The 27,852-nt window shown below is 40.5% G+C and overlaps 1 protein-coding gene across 5 annotated transcripts in view; it reads right to left on the bottom strand.

Moving 5' to 3' along the window:
• The window catches only part of DENND5B (DENN domain containing 5B), a 210,928-nt gene extending 187,242 nt beyond the window's left edge, over positions 1–23,686 (bottom strand). For all 5 annotated transcript variants that reach the window (XM_064284429.1, XM_064284427.1, XM_064284428.1 and 2 more), the window contains exon 1: positions 23,545–23,686. In XM_064284429.1, coding sequence (XP_064140499.1) covers positions 23,545–23,671 — 127 coding nt within the window. In that variant the 5' untranslated portion in view covers positions 23,672–23,686. The remainder of the gene's footprint in view (positions 1–23,544) is intronic.
• Between the last annotated feature and the right edge of the window lie 4,166 nt (positions 23,687–27,852).

Genomic DNA, 27,852 nt, shown 5'->3' with positions numbered 1-27,852 from the left:
AAAACTTCATTTTGCACATTAGCTGCACCGAATTTCATTAAGACAGATGCGCAGCCTGCAAGGCCTCCAAATCTTTTGTTTAAAAGGTGGCAAATGAGTCCTATTGACTATAAAAGTCAGCCAGGTTTCTGGGAAGCAGTGACCCCAATAAAGCCATTATGTTTCTTCATTTTTTAAGGCCAGAGCAGACAAAGGAGCCAAAACTGAAAGAAGAAAAGCCAAAGGAAGATTAAAAAACCAAAACCAAACATGTTGCCGCCATATCTTACATATTTGTAACACAAACAGCCTGTATTTTTCAAAACTGCCATCACAATGTTAACCTACAAAATTGAAAAGACTGACCCTACTCTATTTTTAAAATGGTAATAACCTATCACTATAGGTAAAATCTCAGCAGTTGGTATGAACTCAAACTGTCAACTTCCTTTTTAATAACCGTCTTTTTTTTTTATCTGAGAGTTCCCTTCCCATGTAAAACAGGCAGCTAATGTAGGAAAATCATATTTTAACTTTGAAGACAGTACTAAATAGTGGCAAAATTTCTACTTAAAATGGAAGTATGTATAACTAGGTGAATCTCAAATTCCTATTCAGGACAGTCTTATGAGGTTTAAGAGAAGTCTGTAAGACAAATTCTCAAAACCTTTGTTTGAATGCTAAATGAAAACCAAATCCGTTGTCGCTGAGTTGATTCCAACTTAGAGCGACTCTACAGGACAGAGTGAACTGCCCCACAGAGTTTCCATGGAGTGCCTGGTGGATCTGAACTACCGACCTTTTGGCTAGCTGCTGTAGCACTTAACCACTACGCTATCGGGGTTTTCAAATGCTAAATAGTAAGCTTAATATCAACCATTTAAAGCAAGAGAGGCTAATTTTTTAAAATAAAAGGATTACTTATGATCTCTTTTGATCTACATTCTAAACGATTTCAAGAGACTGCTGGAAAATTAATACAGTGCAAATTTCTTCTGTAAATAAAACGTTTTAAATTTACTTTATTAGTTACATGCTCTTTAAAAAAATAAAATGAAATTTCTGTAATGAAAATGAATGGCACTGTTTAAAGATCAGGAAGAGATTTATGATTCAGAAATACTTTAAAGCTTAATATACTGTGGTAATGATTTTAGCCATTGTTTGTTGTTCTCAAATAGTACATTATTTAATTTGCTTCACAACTTATTTTACAAGAGAATTTGAGTATCCAAACTTTTCCTCGAGTGTCTATTCTTTACTGATTACATCCACAGCATCAAGAAAACAAAACAAGGGCAACCACTGCAACTCCAGATTAGCTAATGGAAGATGATACTATGTGAGGAAGATGTGACTATGTGAGGGTCTAATGGTAACAAGGCAGGGACTACTGGAGCCCATAAATATTTCAGAAGAATAATAAGTGTGCCAGATGGGATGGCTTGCAGCTGGCTAACAACTAAATTTCTCACCAAAGCCAAATGCTTCCTTACATAATTTATCAAGCACTTTTCAGTTCCCTTCCACTACCACTTTTTTTTTTTTCCTTTTTAAAAAGCACCACAATCATCACTTCTCTTTCAAATTGGGGTGATTATTTAAAAGAAGAAGAAGAAAAGAACACCTACATGGCCTGCACCGTTAAGTCTGAAGATGAATCCAGGTGTTATTACTAAAGCAAAAATGGACAAAGGAAGTGCTACAAAAGACTATTCTTTTTTAAAACAACATAGTTTAAAATAAACACTAGTTGTCAAGGGTTAACAACAATATAAACACACAGATCAACTCTTGCTTAGCACTCAGAGGTGAAGGCTCATTCTTTCCATGGTACATTGGTTCCTACCTACCCCTTCAGCTTCATCTTCCATCATTCTACCCCACAGTCCAGATACAAAAGCAGTTGGGAGTTCACTCATACCCAAGATCTTTTAACAATGAAAAAATAATAACAATTAACATTTGAGCATTTATTATGTGCCAGGTACAATACGTGATTTAACCGTTAAAACAATCCCAAAAAGTACTACCCACTGTCATTGAGTAGATTCCGACTCATTGCTACCCCAGGGGGTTTCCAAGGCTATAAATCTCTATGGAAGCAAACTGCCACATCTTGCGGCCATGGTATGAGGCACTACTATCATTATTAGAGAATTTAAGTGACTTGTCAAGGCGGTTGAGCTTCAAAGTCCATGCTCTTAAACTCTGCCATCAGGGACCTTAACTGTGAATTAGTGGTTGCTTTTGACCTGCTATAAATAATAAAAAACAGAATTGATGCAACACTTTTATTATTAATATTACTAAATGGGAAGAACACAATTGGCATTTTTCAAGCTGGAAGAACTGAAGACAAAATCAAGCCTCAAACTGCATTACTGAAGGACTCTATGGGTAAAAATTGAATGATGCTGGAAGCATCAAAAGAAGATGGAAGGAATACAAAGAGTCACTGTACCAAAAAAAGGGTAGATTATGATTAAAAACCACTAGTACTGAAGGAAAAAGCTTAAGCTTCACTGAAGGTGAAAAACAAGGCTCCAGGAATTGCCGAAATACCAACTGAGATGTTTCAACAAATGGATGCAATGCTGGAAGTGCTTACTCATCTGTGTCAAGAAATTTAGAAAACAGCTACCTGGCCAAATTGACTGGAAGAAACACATATTTGTGCCCATTCCAAAGAAAGGTGATCAAATGGAATATGGAAATTACTGAACAATATCATTAATTATCACGTGTTAGCAAAATTTTGCTGAAGATAATTAAAATACCATTGCTGCCACACATTGCCAGGGAGCTGCCAGAAGTTCAAGCAAGATTCATAAGAACATATGGAATGAGGGATACCACTGATGACAGATGGATCTTGGCTGAAAGCAGAGAATACCAGAAAGATGTTTACCTGTGTTTTCTCGACTACATGAAGGCATTCAACTGGGTGGATCATAACAAATTACCGATAACATTATGAAGAATGGGAATTTATGAACACTTAATTGTGCTCATGTGGAACCTGTCCAAGAATTAAGAGGCAGTCATTCGAAAAGAACAAAGGGATACTGTGTGGTTCAAACTTGGAAAAGACATGTGGCAGGGTTGTATCCTTTCATCTTACTTATTCAACCTCTATGCTGTACAAAAAATGAGAAGCCAGACTATACGAAGAAGAATGTGACATCAGGACTGGAGGAAGATTCATTAATAACCTGTGATATGCAGATGACACAACCTTTCTTGCTGAAAATAACAATGACTTGAAGCACTTACTGATGAAGGTCAAGGACTACAGCCTTCAATATAAATTACACCTGAACGTAAAGAAAATGAAAATCCTCACAACTAGACCAATAAACAACATCAAGATAAATGGTGAAGAAATTGAAGTTGCCAGCTATTTCATTCTACTTGGATCAACAATCAATGTCCATGGAAGCAGCAGTCAAGAAATCCAACAGTGCATTGCACACGACAAATCTGCTGCAAAAGAACTCTTTAAAGGTTTAAAAAGCAAAGATGTCACCTTTGCCTGACCCAAGCCATGGTCTCTTCAATCACCTCATATGCATGTAAAAGTTGGACAATGAAAAAGGAAGACAGAAGAACTGACACATTTGAAATGTGGTGTTGGTGAATACTGACTATATTGTGGACTCCAAAAAAATGAACAAATCTGTCTTAGAAGAAATACAGCCAGAATGCTCCTTAGTAGCGAGGATAGCAAGACTTTGACTTACTTACTTTGGACATGTTGTCAGCAAAGACCAATCACTAGAAAAGAACACCACGTTTGGTAGAGGGTCGGTGAAAACGAAGGAAACCGTCAATGAAATGGACTGACACAGGAGCCACAATAAAGGACTCAAACACATTAACAATCATGAACATGGCACAAGACTGAGCAATGTTTAATTCTGTAATACATAAGGTCTCCATGAGTCAGAGCCAACTCAGTGGCAACTAACAACAACAAATGACAATAACCTGGGTAAAAGGGAAAGGTATGTACAAAATCAAAGTCAAGGGTGTAATCTAATTAATATGAAAAATGTCATGGAACACAGAGTACCTCTGAAAGCATACACAAGAAAGTGCTAGCTACTTGTCTTTGGAGTAAAGAATGGGATGGATGGGGAGAGAGTCAGATAAATATTTTTTAACATAATTTTTTTTGTATCTCCTGAGAATGGTACTACACACAAATGTATTATCTATTTAAAAAATAACGGACAACAAAATGGAAAATAATAGGTGGTGGTGAGGATGTGGAGAAATTGTAACCCTCATCCATTGTTGGTGGAACTGTAAAATGGCATAGCCACCGTGGAAAACATTTGGTGGTTCCTGAGAAATTAAAACATGGAGTTACCATATGGCCCAGCAATTTCCCTCCTAGGTACAGGAATGCAAACAGGAATTTATATACCAATGTGCACCTCAGCACTATTCACAATGCCAAAAGGTGCAAACGAGCTAAATGCCCATCAACTGATGGATGGATAAACAAAATCTGGTATATAGCTACAACGGAATGTTACTCAGCCATAAGAGAAATGAAATCCTAATACACGCTGCAACATGAATGAACCTTAAAAACATTATGCTAAGTGAAATAAGTCAGTCACAAAAGGACAAATATCGCATAATTCCACTTACATGAAACATCTGGAATGTGGCAAATGCATAGGGACCTAATTCATCAGTAGTCACGAGTGGGAGGACAGAGGGGGAGTCATTGTTTAGGGAGCACTGTACTTGTCAGGAAACCCTGGTGGCAGAGAGGATAAGAGCTACAGCTGCTAACCAAAAGGTCGGCAGCTCAAATCTACCAGGCGCTCCTTGGAAACTCTATGGGGCAGTTCTACTCTGTCCTATGGGATCACTATGAGGCGGAAACGACTCAATGGCAAGGGGTTACAGGTACTTCTGTTGAGGGCAATGGAAAAATTTGGAAACACTGGTGATGGCTGCACAACATAAAAAAAAAAAAAATACGAACATAATTAGTGTCACTGAGTGGTACATGTAAAAAATGTTGAAATGGCAAACGCTTTGTCATATATATATTTTACCGCAATAAAAAAAATCATATTAATTGAAAAAAGAAATAATAATGAACAAAATAAGTTGTCGGTAAAAAAAAAAAAAAGACGGGTGTTCTTGAATGTATAAGGGAACGTTCAAGGAATATCTTAAATTCCATCAAAATGCCTGATGCTTAATTATGGCAATAAAGATAATGGCTAACATCTACTGAGCAATTACATTCTGACATGCTCTGTAGTAAGTACTATATATAACCTATCAGCTAAATCCAGCTAGTTCAACTTCAGATTTTTTTTCATACAGCCAATTGGTATATATACTTCTACAGCAGTATCAGATGACCTAAACATTCCAGGTGCAAAAACCAAACCAGCTGCCAGTGAGTCAATTCTAACTCATGGCAATTCATGTGTGTCAGAGTAAAACTGTGCTCCACAGAGTTTTCAATGGCTGATTTTTCAGAAGTAGATCACCAAGTCTTTCATCCACAGCACCGCTGTTGTTGTTGTTGTTAGGTGCCATCGAGTCAGTTCTGACTCATAGCGACCCTATGCACAACAGAACGAAACATTGCCCGGTCCTGCGCCACCCTCACAATCGTTGTTATGCTTGAGCTCATTTTTGCAGCCACCGTGTCAATCCACCTCGTTGAGGGTCTTCCTCTTTTCCCCTGACCCTGTACTCTGCCAAGCATGATGTCCTTCTCCAGGGACTCATCCCTCCTGACAACATGTCCAAAGTATATAAGACGCAGTCTTGCCATCCTTGCCTCTAAGGAGCATTCTTGGCCGCACTTCTTCCAAGGCAGATTTGTTCGTTCTTTTGGCAGTCTATGGTATATTCATGGTATATTCGCCAACACCACAATTCAAAAGCGTCAACTCTTCTTCGGTCTTCCTTATTCATTGTCCAGCTTTCACATGCATATGATGCGATTGAAAATACCATGGCTTGGGTCAGACGCACCTTAGTCCTCAGGGTGACAACTTTGCTCTTCGACACTTCGAAGAGGTCGTTCGCAGCAGACTTACCCCACGCAATGTGTCTTTTGATTTCTTGACTGCTGCTTCCATGGCTGTTGATTATGGATCCAAGTAAAATGAAATCCTTGACAACTTCAATCTTTTCTCCGTTTATCATGATGTTGCTCATTGGTCCAGTTGTGAGGATTTTTGTTTTCTTTATGTTGAGGTGTAATCCATACTGAAGGCTGTGGTCTTTGATCTTCAGTAGTAAGTGCTTCAAGTCCTCTTCACTTTCAGCAAGCAAGGTTCTGTCCTCTGCATAATGCAGGTTGTTAATGAGTCCTCCTCCAATCTTGATGCCCCGTTCTTCTTCATATAGTCCAGCTTCTCGGATTATTTGTTCAGCATACAGATTAAATAGGTATGGCGAAAGAATACAACCCTGACGCACACCTTTCCTGACTTTAAACCAATCAGTGTCCCTTGTTCTGTCCGAACAACTGCCTCCTGATCCATGTAAAGGTTCCTCATGAGCACAATTAAGCAGTCTGGAATTCCCATTCTTCGCAGTGTTATCCATAGTTTGTTAGGATCCACACAGTTGAATGCCTTTGCACAGTCAATAAAACACAGGTAAACATCCTTCTGGTATTCTCTGCTTTCAGCCAGGATCCATCTGCCATCAACAATGATATCCCTGGTTCCACGTCCTCTTCTGAAACCAGCCTGAATTTCTGGCAGTTCCCTGTTGACATACTGCTGCAGCCATTCTTGAATGATCTTCAGCAAAATTTTGCTTGCGTGCAATATTAACAATATTGTTCTATAATTTCCGCATTCGGTTGGATCACCTTTCTTGGGAATAGGCATAAATATGGATCTCTTCCAGTCAGTTGGCCAGGAAGCTGTCTTCCATATTTCTTGGCAGAGACGAGTGAGCACCTCCAGCACTGCATCTGTTTGTTGAAACATCTCAATTGATATTCCATCAATTCCTGGAGCCTTGTTTTTCGCCAATGCCTTCAGAGCAGCTTGGAATTCTTCCTTCAGTACCACTGGTTCCTGATTATATGCCACCTCTTGAAATGGTTGAATATTGACTAATTCTTTTCGGTATAATGACTCTGGTGTATTCCTTCCATCTTCTTTTGATGCTTCCTGCATCATTTAATATTTTCCCCATGGAATCCTTCACTATTGCAACTTGAGGCTTTAATTTTTTCTTCAGTTCTTTCAGCTTGAGAAACGCCGAGCGTGTTCTTGCCTTTTGGTTTTCTATCTCCAGCTCTTTGCACGTGTCATTATAATACTTTACTTTGTCTTCTCGAGAGGCCCTTTGAAATCTTCTGTTCAGTTCTTTTACTTCATCAATTCTTCCTTTTGCTTTAGCTGCTCGACGCTCAAGAGCAAGTTTCAGAGTCTCCTCTGACATCCATCTTGGTCTTTTCTGTCTTTTCAGTGACCTCTTGCTTTCTTCATGGATGATGTCCTCAATGTCATTCCACAACTTGTCTGATCTGTGGTCACTAGTGTTCAATGAGTCAAATCTATTCTTCAGATGGTCTCTAAATTCAGGCGGGATATACTCAAGGTCATATTTTGGCTCTCTGTGGACTTGCTCTGATTTTCTTCAGTTTCAGCTTGAACTTGCATGTAAGCAATTGATGGCCTGTTCCACAGTCAGCCCCTGGCCTTGTTCTGACTGATGATATTGAGCTTTTCCACCGTCTCTTTCCACAGATGTAGTCAATTTGATTTCTGTGTGTTCCATCTGGTGAGATCCATGTGTATAGTCGTCGTTTATGTTGTTGAAAGAAGGTAATGCAATGCAATGAAGAAGTCGTTGGTCTTGCAAAATTCTATCATTCGATCTCTGGCATTGTTTCTATCACCAAGGCCGTATTTTCCAACTACTGATCCTTCTTTGTTTCCAACTTTTGTGTTCCAATCGCCAGTAATTATGAATGCATCTTGACTGCACGTTCCATCAATTTCAGACTGCAGCAGCTGATAAAAATCTTCTATTTCTTCATCTTTGGCCCTAGTGGTTGGTGCGTAAATTTGAATAATAGTCATATTAACTGGTCTTCCTTATAGGCGTATGGATATTATCCTATCATTAACAGCATTGTACTGCAGGATAGATCTTGAAATGTTCTTTTTGACGATGAATGCAACACCATTCCTCTTCAAGTTGTCATTCCCAGCATAGTAGACTATTTGATTGTCCGATTCAAAATGGCCAATACCAGTCCATTTCAGCTCACTAATGCCTAGGATATCGATGTTTATGCATTCCTTTTCATTTTTTCTGATTTCCAATTTCCCTAGATTCATACTTCGTACATTCCAGGTTCTGATTATTAATGGATATTTGCAGCTGTTTCTTCTCATTTTGAGTCGTGCCACATCAGCAAATGAAGGTCCCGGAAACTTTACTCCATCCACATCATTAAGGTCTACTCTACTTTGAGGAGGCAGCTCTTCCCCAGTCATCTTTCGAGTGCCTTCCAACCTGGGGGGCTCATCTTCCAGCACTTTGTCAGACAATGTTCCGCTGCTATTCATAAGGTTTTCACTGGCTAATGCTTTCCAGAAGTAGGCTGCCGGGTCCTTCTTCCTAGTCTGTCTTAGTCTGGAAGCTCAGCTGAAATCTGTCCTCCATGGGTGACCCTGCTGGTGTCTGAATACCGGTGGCATAGCTTCCAGCATCACAGCAACACACAAGCCCCCACAGTACGACAATACTTTACTTTGTCTAAAGACTACCGCTGGGCAGTCTCAAACCACCAATCTTTCCATTAGCTGTGGAGCACGTTAACCAGAACGCCTAAAACCAGTGCACGCACTTGCAGACATTCAAACAGGTTATGTTGTTATATGCCGTCACATCAATTCTAACTCATAGAAACCCTATAGGACAGGGCAGAACTGCCCCATAGGGTTTCCTAGGCTGTAATCTTTACGCCAGCAGATCGCCGGGGCTTTTCTCCTGGAGCCACTGGTGAGTTCAAACCACTGGCCTTTCTTTTGCTTAACAGCCCAGCACTTAACCATGGTGCCACAAGCACTCCTTCAAACTGGTTATAGGTGGTTCTGTTCTATACAAAATCCAGAATGTTAAAAAGCATATGGCTCACTGACTCATAACTTCCGAATACAGATACACTCTAAATACACACTAAAGCTTGTCATAAAAAATGCATTTTAAGCACAAACTGAAGGACTGCAGAAAAAGGGTAAATTATTTCCTGATAAATGCTTAACAAATTTTCCTAACTCAAAAAAAAAGTTAGGAAGGCCAACAACTACTCCAAAGCAAACCCAGAAGATAAGAGGGCAAGGAAACTAGAGTTCTAGAAATGAAACAAGCAGAGTGCAGTTAAAGAAAATGCTGACACATTGTAAAAAATACAACTAATGTCACTGAACAATTTGTGTAGGAACTGACAAATGGGAATCTAATTTACTGTGTAAACTTTAATCAAAAACATATTATTTTTAAAAGTTGCTACATTTTTCTTAAGTATGATGTATTTATATCCTAATCCTATGTTTGAAAACACAGATTTAAATGAATATACACACATACTTGGTTCCCTTAACAAAAGGAAAAAGGGAGGTGCTGTTATAACACAGAAAACTCACATTCATGTCCACAAATTGATAGGTTTAAAGAAAATGAGAGAAGCACACCTGTCCTTGAATAAGTTTTTCCAATTATTATAACAAATATCCCTTCTTTGCTATCTTAAGGTATTTCTTTTAAACATATGAAACTTACGGTAAATATGTTTTAGGGGGCAAGTCATTTACAAAATGGGGCAGAAATTCTGACTTCCTTATAGCAACATAGTCTGGGAATTTAAAAAGCACTGATAGCCAAAACATAGCAAGACAGTCAAAATATTGTCCCTGGAAGTATTATTCCACCGCATGAAAAGGGAAACTGTAGGCATTATCCACAGTCTCTGCAGCTAGTGCCACCACTGATCTTGAAATGTTTACATAGCCCTTACATGGGAGTCAGAAAAGGGAGCTGGGAGGGACATATGTTGGCAGATCTGCTGCTGCTTTTAGATAGATTTAGCGTTCTAAAATATTCTTCTCTCCCATCAACCTGAAGGGAGACAACCATATTTTGTTGCTGTTGTTGTGCTTTAGGTTAAAGTTTACAGAGCAAATTAGTTTCTCATCAATTAATACACACATTGTTTTGTGACATTGGTTGCCAACCCCGAGATGTGTCAACAAGCCCCTTCTCGACCTCAGAATCCCCATTTCCATTTGTCCAGCTTTCCTTTTTATCCTTGCCCCTGGGCTGGAGTGCCCATTTAGTCTCATATATAGAGACAACTGTATTTTCCATCACAGGTTTCTTACACCATCTAAACATGGTTTTCATTGTTCTACGTGACAACGAATAAATCAGATTCCCATAAGACTAAAACCAAGAGTTTATCTTATTTGTCACTGAATTGCCTGTTTACTAGCATCTTCCTCTCTCTCTTTCCATCTCTTTTGTCACTAATACGTTCCCCTTTCTTTTCCATAACAAAAAAGAAAAAAAGTAGATTACTTTAGCGTACAAGCCTAAGAATCAGAGCTACTCTTTCTTTTTCCCATTTTACCTTAATTACTGATTATGTACAGGATGTTGGTCAAGAAAATATGTTGCAAGTAATAAGGATTTAATTTCTATTCCTCAAAGTAAACACCTGATGTAGTCAACTCCATTTTATATTGTCATCTACTCTTTCAATCCGCTATTTACTGAGGTCTTCACAGATATCACAAACTAAACAAGTGGCAATGACTTGGACCAAAAAAAAAAAAAATCTTATTGGGTTTCTTGCATTATTGCTCAGCTCATTTAACCACAACACCTCAGTAAAATGTCACTCTTCTAGTTAGTGACCAGAAATCAAAACTTCTATTTTTATCTTAAATTCAACCCCTGTGGGATAACAGATGACTGTTACTTTCCTTATGCAATTCTGTATTTTGTAGCTTTTAAACTGAACATACATTACTATTATAATTGAAAGCCACAATAAAAAAAATTAAAATGTTAAATATTTTGTTAAATATATTTTACCACAATTTAAAAAAATAAGCACTCAGTGCATTTTGTTATCTCAAACCAATTATTTTATTTATCCTCACTCTTGGTGGAATATTCAGCAGCGAGAATGTGCCACGTAAACCAAAGTTCTGATGCTTCATTAATATAAATCTTTCTGAGGGTTTGTAAAACAGGCATTGCTCAGAAAATTCTACTAAAAATGTCTTGAACAGAGTAAATGCTTGGTTTTCTGGATACACCTGAAGATAGGATGCAAAACAATAATATACAGATAATCTCTAATTTTTATTTTTGTCACTAATTTTATCTTCTTTCCCAGAAACTCTCTTACATAAGCTACTAAAAAACAGCAAAAACAAATGAGTTATCTCCTTTTCTGGGTCCCTGTTTCTCTTCCTATTCTATTTTGCCTGATTAGGCGTCTAAACAGTATTTGTTTACTGTAAGATAAGCAGGTGAAAGCGCTGACTCTGAAAATCATCAATCTGCTGCTCTTGCATGGCACCCTCTGAATCTAGATTTTAACTTCTCATACCTAAGAGACAACAATAGAGAGTAACTAGTTGAGTCTCTACTGGGCTTCCTTACACAAGAAAGCTCTAATTTTTAGCCTTTCCCTAAATCAGCACTTTCACTTTAAGAAAGGAAATCTCTCCAAAGAAAAACATTTTTAGTCATGCACACACATACACATACACACACACACAACTTCAAAGTTTCTATTAGAAAATCTCATTACACAGATACTTTGGGAGAAGAAGAGTACTAAGGAAGAAAAAACAAACTTTTTAAAGAAAATATTTACAAAACTCATACCCACAATTAAATCTGAATGTTCTTCTCAATTTTGTAAGAAGCATCTTTGAAGAAAGCTTAAAGCTTTATGTTGCTGTGTAAGGAAACCTGGGTAGAATGGAGAAAAGCTGAAAGGCCTATAATCTCACCACAAAACAAGAGGGTCAAAAGGCAGAGGTCGGGGAACAGGGTGCAAAATAGTTCCCACACTTGAGAGGAGACTATCTCTCATTATTTCAGAAGACATTCCAAAACTATTCAGTTGTGTTTTCTAAAATAATACAACTATTTACAATTTCCTTTAAGTCTCAAGGCAAATCTGAATTCTACAAAACTATTTTTAAGAGCAAGGAATCTAAGAAGTCACATCTTCCTTTTCCCTACATTTTGGGAAACACACACACACACACACACACACACACACACACAATCTCTCTCTCTCTCACACACACACACACACACACACACACTCCCCAGGGCTTCAGCTATCCCTGGAAGACTGACTTTCAGATAAAAGCTGTCACCTGATCTATTCAACACAAAGTTCAATAGGGCACAGAAATAAATACTAAATGTGCGTACATGTCAAGAGACATTTCACATCAAGGTCTCTGCCTCCTAATGATGCAACAAACTATGTCTACTTCTTGGTTTTATGTTCACATTCAGAAAATGCTGAATTTTACCCCTGCTAAGAGGAAATTTCGTTCCAAGGAAAAGTGAATGTAATTTTGTTAAACTTTCGGTAGGCTCAACATTTGTGCAGGAGACTTTTTATAATGATTCCATTATTTCTCATACAGGCTTAAAATTTGTAGGGTCTCAGGGGCTTGAGACATTTATCTGGATACCTCTGTGCCATTTCTCCTCCTTGAGCCAAAAAATTTGTGTTCTAAGGTGGAAGAGGAGGTGAGAGAGAGATCAGTGAAATCAGGAAAAGATGATTTTGTCATAACAGGCATGGTTTTTAATTTTTTGTTTTCTACCATCGTCTGTATACCCATGCTTTAACTCTCTCCCTTTCGGCCCCTTCCACCAAGGACAAGATGGTTTCAAAGTGGTTCAGAGTAAATAAGACCTGTCAGTCCTTCCCTATGAAGGACAGGCAAATTTTTACATTCAAACACATACATCTTTCATGTATTTAATTAACATCTGGTTCTAACTAGGGCTGCCAATGAAGAAATAAGCACTGCTAGACAGGAGGGAGAACAAACAAACAAAACAACCTATTTTGGCATAATCATCTCGATGGTACCAATGCCTGTGTTTTAATAAACGGTGAAATCAGTCACTGTTCTTGTGAACAATGGCACAAAGCAAGTGAAGTCAAGTACAAAAGCGCTTTTCCCTGGAGTTGAGCCAGAATATTTTGAAACCTAGACAAAAGTTTATTTATTAGGAAAAAGAATACAGTTGAGACAGGAGATGGGAAATATTTTTAAACAATCTGTTATCTTGTTACCCCAGGTATTTAAATTTCCTTAAAGGTTGGGGTTAAATTTGAAGTGAAGATAAGTTAACCCAGAAAATAAAACAAAACACTGCGGTCCTGGAAGTGAATCATACACGAGCTTTAAATCTAAATTACTGCTGTTCAAACCTATTCTTACTAAAGACACTATCTCATTCTCATGGCATTCCAGTTGATATGCTGCTGCTGATTCTTTTTTTGGGGGGGGGGGGCGACTTTCACCTCAGGGAATTTTTTTTGTTGTTGTTATAGGGTATCTCCCCCCAAACAATTCCTGCCTTAGCTGCCTAGGGGAAACAATCCCTCCTTCCGTTTTTAGCCCCAATCTATAGCAAAAAGAAAATAATAATAATTTAATACACAGAAAGAATAGTGTTGGTCTAGCAGATTGTCCCTGTTTTCTCAAAGGACTATGACAGAAGGAAACGATAGAGGGGACCAAAAAGTATTAAACCTGAAAAGGTGCGGGAAATAAGAAATTCTTCCTAGTTCTGCTGGGAATGAAGGTAACTGGAGGATTTAGTCACACACTGAAAAGAATTCTTCACTATGATGTTTTAGTGATCCTGGAATTTTTTGCCAAAGGAATGTTTCTTCTTCTAGAGGTTTTAATAAGAGACAACTAAAAGGACAGTGAGAGGTGGCTTCATGAGGATTAAGGTGGAAATAACAGTGATCTCTGAAGGAGGGACGGAGGAAGTATGAAAGATCCATCTATGAGCAAACTTGTGCCAATCTGTATGGAAGAATTAAGACTATTGCAAATTTACTTAATTTATATATCACTTCTACACTAGTCTCCTCAAACTACAGGATAATTTCCTGTGTTAAAGAGATGACAGCGAGTGTGTCTGCCAGAAAAGTGGATGGAAAGGGAAGGGCAAGAAGGCTCCTGCTTAAAAACATTGTCTTCAAACCAGGAATCGTGATTCCTCTGGTTTTGGCACAAGGAAATTACACTAAGGAATGTGAAACAGGTGGATTTTCATCACAACGCCTCTGGGACGTAGAAAATAGACTACTTAAAAATATACAAGCTATACCTAAGGACTCGGCACTACAGTCTTCACAGCAGGGTTAAACTTAAAAGATTTTACAACCTAAAATTATAATTCCACTTTATATTGTTACTGCACCCTAGAGTTTAAAAGCCCTTTCCAAAACATTGCCACATCTTGTAACTGAGGAAGGTATCTAGAAACAATCTAGTTCAGCATAAGTCTTGAGAAACGCACTCCTCCGGGTGTTCTCGGATTATGAACAAAATTTTTAACAAGTCTACAGGAAAGGAACCAAATAAGACTACTTTTGCAGAAGTACTCGTAAAAGACTTTATGAATATGCGGAAATTATTCACAGCTCAACAGTAATAGCTTACAGTAGCTTAGCCTTAGCATCAACAAGATAGGTTTTCCATTATGCACTGGAGCTATACACATTTCCTGGTAAGGGGCATATAACGCCACCTCTTTCTCTCCCATCTAATAAAAGCGCATAAGAATGGAACTGCGTGAGAATGATACAATTAGAGGGGAGGCCTTGAATCCATTTTACTTATTAAAAATGTACATCATTTACAACCCCAGTATTTCAACTATTATTAATAAAAAATTATTTGTGACCCAGCAGTTGAGGACAGCTGGTCTGTAGGTCTTGGAGAGGGAGACAGTAGGGCACAGTGAAAGAGGGCCACTTTAGAACTGACAGCCTGGGACGGAATCCAGCTCTGGCCTTTACTGTCTCTACGTCTTTGGGCAACAACTCACTGAACCTCAGCCTCATCTGCAAAATGAGGACAGTAATACCTTCGAGTTATTACGAGGATGAAAGATAACATTTATAAATCACCAACCACAGTTCATGACCCAATAAATGTTTTTGTGGCTTCAGAGCATAAAGGTGGTTTCCTGGGGTTATTTCTGACTTAAGAATGCTAGCACTTATCTTTGAAAATCATTTAAAGAAAGCATTATTTCAAAATCGGTTTTCCGCACCAGTGCTGTATTCAAGTTTACAGAAGAATAAACAGGTAACTCAAGAAGCTCATGTGAGTAAAAAGTTACAATATTTAATTTAGAATAAAGTTAGTAAAAGTTATGAATTTTTAGACAAGGTGAAGGGATATTTGAGAATCCACACTCTTCTACCTCATGATGTGCTGGTTTAGCAGCGTATAAAATACTTCCACTTTTGTTCCTAGATTCCCAGTTCTTATCCCCAGCCATCTCTGCGTTTGATTTAAGAAGTAATGTTGAAAGGGCAGTTTTATACTGAAAATTTGCAGAATCTCTGGTGCCATCTTAAAAAGTGAAGCCTTAGAAGGACAGGACATTATATAAAGCACAATAAGTATATATGGAAAAATATAGAGATAGGATTAAACTTTATAGAAACAAAGAGCTATCCTTGTTGACCATGCCCAAAACTAGCGTGGGTGCCCACGAGCAAGGAAACTGAACGCGACTTCTTACGGTGCTCCTCTAAAACCACTACTGAAGGTACATGCACTCTTTAGTACAACCACTTTCCGCAATTTCATAAACTCTACCTACTATTTATCTGCTCATCACTTGGCACTAGTTTATAAATAAATAAGACATGTTGTTTGCTTTAAAAAAAAAAATCAAAGCTTTGCTGGTCTCTGTATGCTTGCTTAAAGAAAACTGGGGGGGGGGAGATTAATTTTACTTATCATAGTTTGTTGCAAGAGGTAAGGGACAGGCTAATAAATATTATAGGCAGAAGAAATTTTAGTAGCTCTCCACAAAGCTGATATATATCTTTTTTAATAATTAATCATTTACCCACTTGCTTTTTTCATCAGTCTCAAGCTTCTCATTTTTAAAGAAACTCTCACTTCCACCTTAGGATTTAAAAAACCCACACTTCAATCAATCGTCAGTAACAATAAACAAGAGACAAAGGCCCTACAAAAAACCTTCTTGGGAAAAAAAAAAAAAAAAAAACGTTGCCATCCAGTTGATTTCGACTCATAGCAACCTTCCAGGACAGAGTAGAACTGCCCCATAGGGTTTCCAAGGAACAGCTGGTGATTTTGAACTGCAGATCTTTTAGTTAGCGGGCAAGCTCTTAACCACTGTACCACCTGGAATCTCCCTAACCTACATTCTAAAAGCTGACAATTTAATGGGGAAGACTGGCATTAAAAAGTAAACAAATAACTGCCTCCTTAAGACCAGAAGGACTGGATGCTGCCCAGCTACCATTACTGAACATTTTAATCAAAGATTCCATAGAAGAACCCTGACCAAAAGGGGGGAAACGCAGAACAGATTTTCCACTTCTCATAGACTCCAGACTTCCTGAAGCCGTGAAGGTTGGATGGAACTCCTGAAATTATTGCCCTAAGATAATCTTTAAACCTTAAACCAAAAATATCCCCTGGAGTGTTCTTAAAACCAAACAACACTTTACCTTAATTAGTAAAAAAAGAAAAAAAAAAGTCTGCCTTGAGCATTATGCTCTTTTAAGAACTATCTGTATGGGATCGAACTGGCAACAGCAACTCAAAATATTAGATAGGAATCTTAGGGGACAGTAAATTTATGTTAATGGGGGAGGAACAACTGAGAAGAGTGAGAATGATTACACAACTCAAAAAATGTAACCAATGTCATAAAATGGTACATGTAGAAACTGTTGAATTGATGTTTTGCTGTGTATATTCTCCATAACAAAATAAAATTATGTTTAAAAAAAGTAAGCATAGGACTAATGGACCACATCTACCACAGCCTCCACCAGACTGAGTCCAATACAACTAGATGGTGCCCGGCTACCACCACTGACTGCTCTGACAGGGATCACAACAGAGGATCCCAGCCAGAGGTGGAGAAAAATGTAGAAAAGAATCCTAACTCACAAAAAAAGACCAGACTTACTGGTCTGACAGAGACTGGAAAACCCTAAGTATGGCCCTGAGACACCCTTAGCTCAGTAATGAAGTCACTCCCGAGGTTCACCCTTCAGCCCAAGACTAGACAGGTCCATAAAACAAAATGAGACTAAAGGGGCACACCAGCCCAGGCAAGGACTAGAAGGTAGCAGGGGACAGGAAAGCTGGTAATAGGAAACCCAAGGTTGAGAAGGGAAAGTGTTGACATGTCATGGGGTTGTTAACCAATGTCATAAAACAATATGTGTACTAACTGTGTAAAGAGAAGCTAGTTTGTTCTGTAAACCTTCATTTAAAGTACAATAAAAAATAATAATAATAAAGCAAAAAAAGAGCAAGCAAATGCATTTACAGTATATTGTCAGGTACTAGTAAGTGCCATGTGGAGGCACTGGTGATTCAGTGGTACAACTGTCACCTTCTATGCTGGAGACCCAGGTTGATTCCCAGCCAATGTACGTTATGTGCAGCCACCACCTGTCTGTCAGTGAGGTTTGTGTGTTGCTATGATGTTGAACAGGTTTCAGTGGAGTTTCTAAACTAAGATGAATTATGAAGAAAGGCCTGGTGATCTACTTCTGAAAATTAGCCAATGACTACACTACAGATCACAAAGATCTGATCTTAAAGGGATGGTGCAAGATCAGGCAGTTTCCTTCAGTTGTGCATGGTGTGACAAGTCAGGGGCCGGCCTGACAGCAGCTAACAACCGCTGTAAGGAAAATAATGCAGAGTGACTGGCAAAAGTAGGGCAGACAGAGTGAGGAAGGACACTGTTTTATATAGCATTGTCTGGGAAGGCCTCTCGGAGGAGGTAACACATGTGCAGAGACTTGAACGCCGAGAAGCCAATCCTGCAGAGATCTAGGGCTACATTATCCAACAGGGTAGCCACTAACCATGTATGGTTATTGAGCACTTGAAATGGGGCTAGTCCATATTGAGATGTGTTGCAAGTAAAACAAACAATGGATTTCAAAGATGTAGTAAGAAAAATATAAAATGCCTCTTTTATAATTTTTATATTGATTATGGAGCCCTGGTGGCACAGTGTTTAATTGATATGGCCACCAACCAAAAGGAAGGCAGTTCAAATATACAAGCTGCTCCGTGGAAACCCTATGGGGCAGTTCTACTCTGTTCTCTATGGTCACTATGGGTTGGAATCAACTCTATGGCAAAAGGTTTGTTTTTTGTTTGTTTGTATATTGATTATATGTTGAAATAATATTTTGGGTAAAAAAAAAAATTGGGGGTACATTCGGTTAAATAAAACATACCATCTTCTCTTTTCTTTCTCTATGCTGATGGGTCCTGCATTAACAAAATGGAGCAGATGTCTGAGCCCTGGGGTTATCACAAGTTCAGCAGCACTCCTTGTTGGGCCAATTTCATTATAAAGAGTTTTTTTTCCCAGTGAATTTTTTAAATCAAGCTATCACTATACCACAGCAACTAGACCTTGAATCTTCTTTGGCTTCATTAGAGTAGTGGCTGATCCTTGTATTACTCCTTCCCCAGACCCCGCTATTAATCAGGCCAAACCTCTCAAACTCCCACCATAATCTATTGTGGCTAACAAAAGAGGCACTAACGATGGTGGTCAGATCAGGGCAACCCACCAGAGCCTGTACCTCTGCCCATTGTTTTTAAGCCTTCAGCACAGTCCTGACTGTGACATTCAAGTCTTGCATGACAGTAAGCTTGAAACTCTTGCTGAACTCAGTCAAACTCATCTTTTCTGAGTTTAAACAAAAAACTCTGGGGCACAGTGTACACGAACAACTAGGCTCTAGTCTGGATTCTGCTACTGGTTCAATGTGATCTTAAGATGTCCCTTAATCTCTCAGCCTCAGTTTCATCACTGTAAATGATGTCTAAGGTTTCTTCTAGGATTATGATGGCATTATACTTTGAACTAAATATTCTATTTGAACTTAGACCATGGTCTCCACTGCCTCCAAGTTCTTCTGGAAATCGCATTCAAGACAATCAAAACTAAAAACAGCTAGAAATGCTAAGGAAGGGATCTCACCCATCAAACTCAACAGCTATGAGCAAGACTGAATTCAGGCTCATGGGAATGGTTTAAGATTATTTTGGTTGTCACACAATTTATAGGCTCACATGTAAACTTTATATTCATGTACTTGTTAAATACTGTGTACTATGTATTAGGTATTGTGAAAGAGAAGCAAACTTCTTGGATGGCTTGCGTATTTGTTACTTGAATAAAGGCCTAATTATGTCCTTCACTTTTCCATTGCCTTAGAGATTTCTTGCTGTAAATCAAGCCATGTAAGTTCCTACAGCCGGATCTTAAAGGAAATGAAAGCTAAAAAAAAATTTCAAACTTTCTGCTTTCCATTCCATCAGCTAATTTCAAGATTTACCTCCATTTACATCTTTCTTCTTCATGCAATAAAGAATTCTGTTTTGATACCTTTTTCTTATCTTTAACATTTAAAGGAATTTTAAATATTTTTGTTAACACTTAAAGGAGTTTTTGCTTATGGATCCAGGGCACCTTGAAAATACACAATGAGGAGAAGGAGAAGCACATTAACAGCTAAGATGTGGTAGAGAAAGGACAATATGTAATATCAGTATATATTTGTGCACATCTCCATAAAAATTCTAGGTCCTCAATATTGAAATATGTATATTTTACTTATGTATGTTTAAATTACTTTCAACTATTAAGAAACCTACTTACTTGAGATAGAAGACATTTTCTTCTGTTGTGAAAGCTGGGTTTTACTGGGACGAATGTCTAACAGAAATCTGAAGCCTTGGAAACTTTTATTACAAGGTGTTAGTCTACTTAATCGTATTACTTCATCACATGGTATTTGTCCTTAATTTGTCCCACCACCTGTGAAGTGTGAATTCTAGGAACATGCATATGTTAAGAACAAGTTTACAAAGCAACTGGTAGAATTTGTTCAATGGAAGTCAATTAAGACCTTCTACAAGCAGGGTGACAACTTGCTAAGAAACAGTGTGACAAAAATAGATCAGTTTCAGAAAAGCAAAATAGAAACTTAACTATCATTAATTTTGAATTAATAATGTGGTAAAACAGAAACAAGCTTCTAATTTGCCTAACACACTGGACTTGTTTCCTTATCTCCAAATCTAGCTCTGGGGAAATAGTCAAGAAAAAAAAAAAAAAAAGTCAAGAGCATTGTTAAATTAGGAAATTGATACATTCTTCTGTTTTCCTCCCATCTCACTGGTTACATTCCTTAATCTTCTGGGTTGTTTTCTCCTGATTCTCTCACTCTGAACATTGGAATGCTCCCCTGACTCAATCCTTGAGCCTTTTCTCTATTCTAGTCACACTCACTCCCCAGGTGATTTCACCCAATTCCTTGGCTTTAAATTAATATCTACAGCCCCACCTCTTGCCTGAGAGATATCTTACCTATTTTACATCTCCATTTGAACAGCTAATGGATACTTCAAACTAACATGTCCAAAACTGAACTAATCCTCTGCAGCCTGCTTCTCCATCCGTCTTCCCTATTTCAGTAATGAGAGAATTTGTTTTCAGTTGTTCAGGCTGCAAATCTTGGAGTCATCTTTGATCCCTTTCTTTGAATATAAAATACCATATTCAATTCATCACCAAGTCCTGTTGTCTCTACCTTTAATATATATCCAAATTATATTCTCATCACTTCCACTGCTACTGCCTTGGTCTAAATCACCAACATTTCACATCTCTCACCTCAAATAGTGAAACAGCCTCCTAACTGGTCTCCTGTCTCCATCTTGCCACTGATGTAATCACTCAACATAGCAGCCACAGTGATCCTTTTAAAAGGTACATCAGATTTTGTCATTACCCTGCTCAAAACCTTCCAGTGGTGTTCTCTCTCACTCAGATTAAAGCCTAACAATTGTCTACGAGGCCCTACACAATCTCCCCTACCCTTTCTCTTGGACTTTATCTACTACTCTCACTCTCCCTCAGTGCCAGTCTCATTGCTGATACCTAAACAAACTAGGCACTACCCACCTCAGGGTCTTTGCATTTGCTGTCTTCCTCTGCCCGGAATACTGTTCCCCAGACAACTGAATATGGCTTGCTTCCTAACCTCCTTCAGGTCTCTGTTCAAAATGGCATGTTTTCCATGAGGCCTTCTCTGACCATCCTACTTAAAACTGCTACCCCACCATCCCATTTCTCTGCTTTGTTTTTTTCCCATAGCACTTACTAACATCTGGGATACAATATATATTCATTATTTGTTTACAGAGTGTCTTACCCCACTAGCGCATAAACTATATGACAGCAGGGATTTTTGACTGTTTTGTTCACAGTTGTCCCCAGTGCCTAGAACACAGTCTACACATAGAAGGCTTTAAAACTGTTCAAAGAATGAATGATACTGAAATATTACCAATACAAGACACCCTGAGGAGCAGAAATTCCAATCAATCATCCACATTCACACATAGAATAGCAAAAAGAGAATCATTTCTAAAAACTACATTAAAAATTCATTTTACTGTTTAATTTTGTTTAAAAAAGCCATTTGCATTGTGTCTAAAGCACCCCAGGACACATCTTTGATGTTGTTTTAACTTTACTAGGCATACAGACTCCAGACGGAAAAGAAAAAATACAGGCTTTTTCCTCTCACCGATTACCACTTGACAGAAGGCCTCCAAGTGACCCTTGTGTCACCAATGTTCAGAACGTTTAGGGAAGAAGGGATGCTAGAAAAATGAGATACCAGTAATCTCTTCACCAATACCAAAAGAGGACTCTCCCCAATTTCCTCTACAGGCACTTTTTCTAACTTCACATTCTTTGGCCATGTTAATAAAGTCATTCTTAATATGTATATGACCAAAAAAGTGAAATCTTAAAGAAACAATATGATTGCATAATTATGTATACAGAAAACCTGATACTGTATTATCCCTCTTTTCTGAAAAATTTCAGCTTAAACTAGACTTATAGTTTTTACTGTTGAAAATGCTTTGCCCTGAAGCTGACTTAATAAAAAGGTACTCAGTTAAGACATGGGCTGGTGGGTACTGTATCTTAAGGCTTAACAGTTTCGTTTACTATGTCGTTTATTATTTAATACATTCTTCCCAGTCCTCTCAAAAGGCAAGGAGAAAAATCCCCATTGGTGCAATCAATAAAGAATGCTATGTCCAAAGGAAGCCATTCTGAAAGGCTATGACCTAAGTGTTTAACACTGACACAGATAAAGTTCAGGCGGTAGATGTCACTTGTCTCACTCACTTAAAAAAAAAAAGAAACCAAAGATGCCACGGAGCCAAGCAGAATGAAAAATGCGTGAAAAATGAAATGGGTCATTTCTCTCTGGCCTCCTCTGGACACCGCGCACTACCCTACCTGTCCCCCTCCCCCCCCCCCAATCCTTTAACGGCCCCCCTCTCCCAGCGTCGGTTCCCAGCTCAGCCCTGCACTGCGCCATCAAATGAGTCAAGAGGAGGGACTGGTGTCCTTTCAGGGAAACCCTGGCAGAACCGCAAGGTGCACCCAACTGAGGGGAACCCAACGCCTTAAACTCGGGTACAGGGTAGGCAATGTCAACAAAGCGTCATGCTGGGTCTGAAGCGTCCAAAGTCCCCGCCAGCTCCCGTGACACTGCCAAATCGACAGCATTCCAAAAGGTGACTCTGCCGTCATCACAGAACCCGAGGCGGAAGGCGGTGCAGACCGGGAACAATCAAGGATGAAGTCCAACTAGCCTCCCGCTCCGCGCTTGCCCGGGGGGCCATCACCCGCCTTGGTCTCCGACACCCCTCACCCCAAAGAGGCCTGAGCGCCACGTCACGTGCCGGGGCTGAAACTTCACGGCCGGGGCGGAAAGGGTGGGGGGTGGGATCAACGGGATAACAGCAAGGCTGGGGAGTTAACGCGCCCCGTGAGTCACTTGCCGCCTCCGCGTGCAGCTGCGGGCGAAAGGGCCTGCGTGCCGCCCTCGCCCCTGCCTCCGCGCCCGTTATTAATAACCACACGCCGGAGAGGCAAAAGCCCCCACTCGGCGACTAGACGCCCGCGGGCTCAGCAGCGTACCCTGCACGCGGAATAAATAACAATGTCATTAAATCGCCCCCCGAGCGTCAGTCCCGCAGGAGAGCCGACGGCGGGGGGCGCAGCCAGGAGCGGACTTTGTCTAGAACCCAATCCCTGCCTCCCGCACGTCTCCGCAGCCTCCCCCGTGTCCCTGAGGGGACCCCCACGCCGCCGGCTTCGCGCCTCCGCGTCGCCCCAGCTCGGCCTTACCCGCCAGCTCGTCAGGCTCCAGCCCGCTGTCCGCGTCGATCCCGCACAGCACGAAGTAGTGCGCGAAGCGGCAGGCGGCCGGGGAGGAGCCGGAGCCCGGCCCGGGCGCCGCGCCGCTCCCGCTCATCCCGGCCGCGCTGTTCTGCGGCCGCCGCCGCCGCCGCTCGGGAAGGCTCGCCGCCGAGGCTGCCGCCGCTCCGACTGGGGTCCCTGTATGCCCGCTTTAAGGCGACACCGGCGCGCCCATGGCTGCGCGGTCGCCGCTCGCCACCGCAGCCTCGCTCCTCGCTCGGCGCCGGGGAAGCGGCCACGGGCTCGCGCTCGGTCGGTCCTGGACCCAGTTCTGGGGTGGGGGAGGGGCGCGCAGGGGGAGTGTCGGCGTGTGCGAGAGCGCGGCTTGAAAGGCTCGCGCCGCCGCAGCTGCGCTCGCGAGCTAGGAGCCCCAGCGTCTGGCGCCCGGCGGTCAGCTGAGCTGCGCCGGGGCTGAAGGAGCGCGGGGCGGGCGGGGGTTGGGGGAAGGGCGTGCTCGCGGGGGGCGGGGGCGCGCACTCCGGTCGTGTGCGCGCGCGCGCGCGCCCGGCGGCCTCCGAGGGATCGCCTGGCACTGGAGAGATTCACCCTCACAGGCGGGGCTGCGGCGCAGGCGGGGGACCCCACATGCACGCCTCCTAACCGTGGCTAACAGGTTAGAGGGATACCAGCTGAGGAGGATTGTCTTCTAAACGGGATGCTACCCATTCTAATTAAAAAATAAAATATACACAGGTTCGGGGAAGGATAACAGCGACTCTGAGACCATTTCCCACAACGTTCTGGACCATCGATATCTTTAAACTATGTCACATGCAGAGGTATGTCTTATTTTAAGATTCTAGTCCTTAAATCCTTTCCCTCTGGCCGTCCTTCCCCCGGCCATTCACAAACCATCCTTCCACAAACAGTTGGTAGTACGTCAACGCTGAGGGGGGAAAAACACTCAATATCCACAAAGTGTTGAGACTTCTAAAAGGAGTACGATCGCCAACACCCACACCACCCCCACCATTCCGTAATTTACCCGGACATTTTCCAGGTCGGTGTAAAGTAGCCAAGGCACTCCAGTTCTCCAGCTCTGTCCTCGTTTGATAATTATCAGCTGTCTCTGCAGGTACACTCGGAGGAGATAAGGCAACAGGAATTAGACCCTGAACTCTGCTTTTCACAAAGGCAAGGCTTGCCTACACTGCCCTTTCCTCAGATTTTTCCTTCTTCAGAGGAGTTCACCAGCCAGTTCTTATTCCTTTCAAAGGTGAAACGCTGAATCCATTCCATCTCCATATGGCCATCCCTTCCCCACCACTCCCTACTCTCTTCTTTCTAGATTTGGGTATAAGGATGAGGGTGGGGAGGATCATGAACACCACTGGCAGACACAAAAGCAGATCTTCCAGGGCGGTGGTCTGAGAGAGCCTCATTATTTGACTTAATAATCTTCCTAGAAGATATGTATGCATGCATACTATCTTTTACTGTAGCTTGTGTCTTCATTTCCTCTCCCTCTCTCCCTCTCTCTCTCCAATTTGAAATGTAAGAAGAATCAAGAAATCAGGATGAACCACAGCCTGGGTAATTGACCTTTACCTCTTATTGCAGCCTGCAGTTTTTCTTCAAAACACTTGTAATGATTTTTACTGGGTCTGTTTTCTTAATTGGATTGTAAGCTCCACTAGGGCAAGAGTCCTACTCCCTTGTTCATCACATTTCCAGTATCTAGCAGAACCCTGGTACCACTTAGCCCCTCAATTTATGTTTATCGAATCAATGGAAGGCTGATTATGTAGGTAGTAACAGGTTTTTGATGCTACTAGGAAAACACAAAAACTATAATATCTGTAACCTATGTAACATACACTAATTTACTCTTATACAATGATGGCTTTTTTCTCATGTAGAGAATACTGAAATGAACAAAACAATTTCACTAATAAGGAAGGGGAAGGGGTGGTAGGGTGTGTTTATATTTCTCCCAACTATCTTTGATGGTGGCTTCTTGCACAATGTGTCTTAGTTATCTAGTGCTTCTATTACAGAAATACCACAAGTGGATGGCTTTAACAAAGAGAAATTTATTTCCTCACAATAAAGTAGGCCAAAAGTCCAAATTACAGTGTCAGCTCCAGGGGAGGGCTTTTTCTGTCTTTTGGCTCTGGAGGAAGGTCCTTGTCCCTAGTTTTTCCCTGGTCGAGGAGCTTCTCAGGCATAGGAACCCTGGGTCCAAAGGACGCGCTCTGCTCCTGGTGCTGCTTTCTCAGTGGTATAAGGTCCCCTACTCTGTGCTTGCTTCTCTTTCCTTTTATCTCCTAAAAGTTAAAAGGTGGTGCAGCCCACACCCCAGGGAAACTCCCTTTACATTGGATCAGGGAGGTGACCCAGTAAGGGTGGTGTTACAATCCCACCCTAATGCTCTTACCATAAAACTACAATCACGAAATGGAGGACAACCACAGAATACTGGGAATAATGCCTTAACCAAGTTGATACACACATTTGGGTGGGGGGGAATATAATCCAATCCATGACATTCCACCCATAACACAATGTTTGTTAGATTCTAGACTAATCGAACAAAGAACAATCAAAAATTATTATTTGCACTAGCCAAGAGACATATCACTTTTGGCTAGTTTGAACAGTCACTGATTTCTGAGATTTTAAGCTCTATGCTAACTTATGCTAACGTTCTTAAAATGAAAAAAAAAAATAAAAATAAGCCCAAATGAAACGATGTATGAATTAAAATACATAAATCTCATTAAAATAGACAACATTCCTAAAATTTTCCCTTAAGCTTTTAAAGAAATAGTCACACATTATAAAATTAAGTACTAATTTGAAAATACCTCAGTACTTTCCTCATTATCACTTTAGAATATATTCTGCATTAAGCTGCAATGAAACGAAGTTGAAAGATAATCAAGCATTAACTATGTAACATGCCATTTGTGTGTCCCTCTAAAATAATGAAAACGACTTCAAATGAATCTTCCAAAATATAAAAACTATGTTGGGGAAAGGGGAGATTATGTCTCTCTGCCCGTGCTAAAACAACCCTTATCAAACCCCACTAAAGGAAACGGGATTACTGATGTAAGTATTCAGAGCCGAGGCATTCATTGAACCTGTGAAAGCCAAAACCTGCGTAAGATGGAAACCTGTCAGAGAAGGAAAACTAAAATATTTTCCACTAAACATAGAGAGTGATAGAAAAGTGATGACTGCACTCTGTCAAAGATGGGAAACTTTCAAGACCCAGAAAAACAAGGCAGTCCCGTCGAGTTCTGGCTCTCCCAGTTTTCACTGCATTAGTGAGTCCCTACGTGCCGTTGAGTCAGCAGCGCTCAGTCAGCCTCTCGCTTTTTTGCTTCCCACTATTTCTGAGGCCCAGCCACATTACTGTCAGTGGGTCTTATGAGATAGCCACTATTGTTATCATGAATTTGGCTTTTTTGCCTAAGCTAATTTAAATTCAGACTCTGGCACTTAAAGCCAAAAAAGTGCACATGTAAGTATGATTTGGTCTGGATGATATCAATAGGAAGATTCGGGCAAAAGCTTCAAGTTAAAAAAAACAAAACTGGTTGCTGTCAACTCAATTCTAACTCATGAAGACCCTATGTGTGTCAGAGTAGAGCTGTACTCCATAGGGCTTTCAATGGTTGAATTTTTGGAAGTAGATCACCAGGCCTTTATTCTGAGGTACCACTGGATGGACTCAAACCTCCAACCTTTCAGTTAGCAGCTGAGTGTGTTAAATATTTGCACCACCATTCTGGGTAAAAGATATAAAGACCATTCTTAGCATCCTTCCAAACCCAAATTCAAAAGAGAATCTGTAATTCTATGTATGTTTTCAAGGTTTCTAGGTTAAGTGTAAATACATAAAACCCATGAGAACTGATTGTACTCCATCTGTTTGCTTATTTGTGGTGCAGTGAATTGCTTTGTATGGCTCTTATAGGCATGCATGGTCCTGTGACCCCCACAAAATGACTGGGGGGACTATGCAGATAAGGTGTTTGTGGCCCACCAAGGGGATTGGACAGCCTGCTAATAACGCAAATAAGGTGCATGGAACCCCTGCAGGGTGGAACCATGCAAATAAAGTGTATGGAACCCCTAACTAGGGGATTGGTCAGTTTTGCCATCCCTCTAGGCTTAAAAAAAGAGCCAATCCCAGAGCATAGGGGGACCTCACTACCATGAAGAAAGAGCTGGGAGTAGAACACATCCTTCAGACCCAGGGTCCCTGTGCCGAGAACTTCCTAGACT

Source organism: Loxodonta africana, chromosome 4 (genome assembly GCF_030014295.1).
Source record: "Loxodonta africana isolate mLoxAfr1 chromosome 4, mLoxAfr1.hap2, whole genome shotgun sequence".
Taxonomy (NCBI): Eukaryota; Metazoa; Chordata; class Mammalia; order Proboscidea; family Elephantidae; genus Loxodonta; species Loxodonta africana.
Note: the sequence above shows the minus strand (reverse complement) of the source record. Positions and strands in the feature narration are given on the sequence as shown.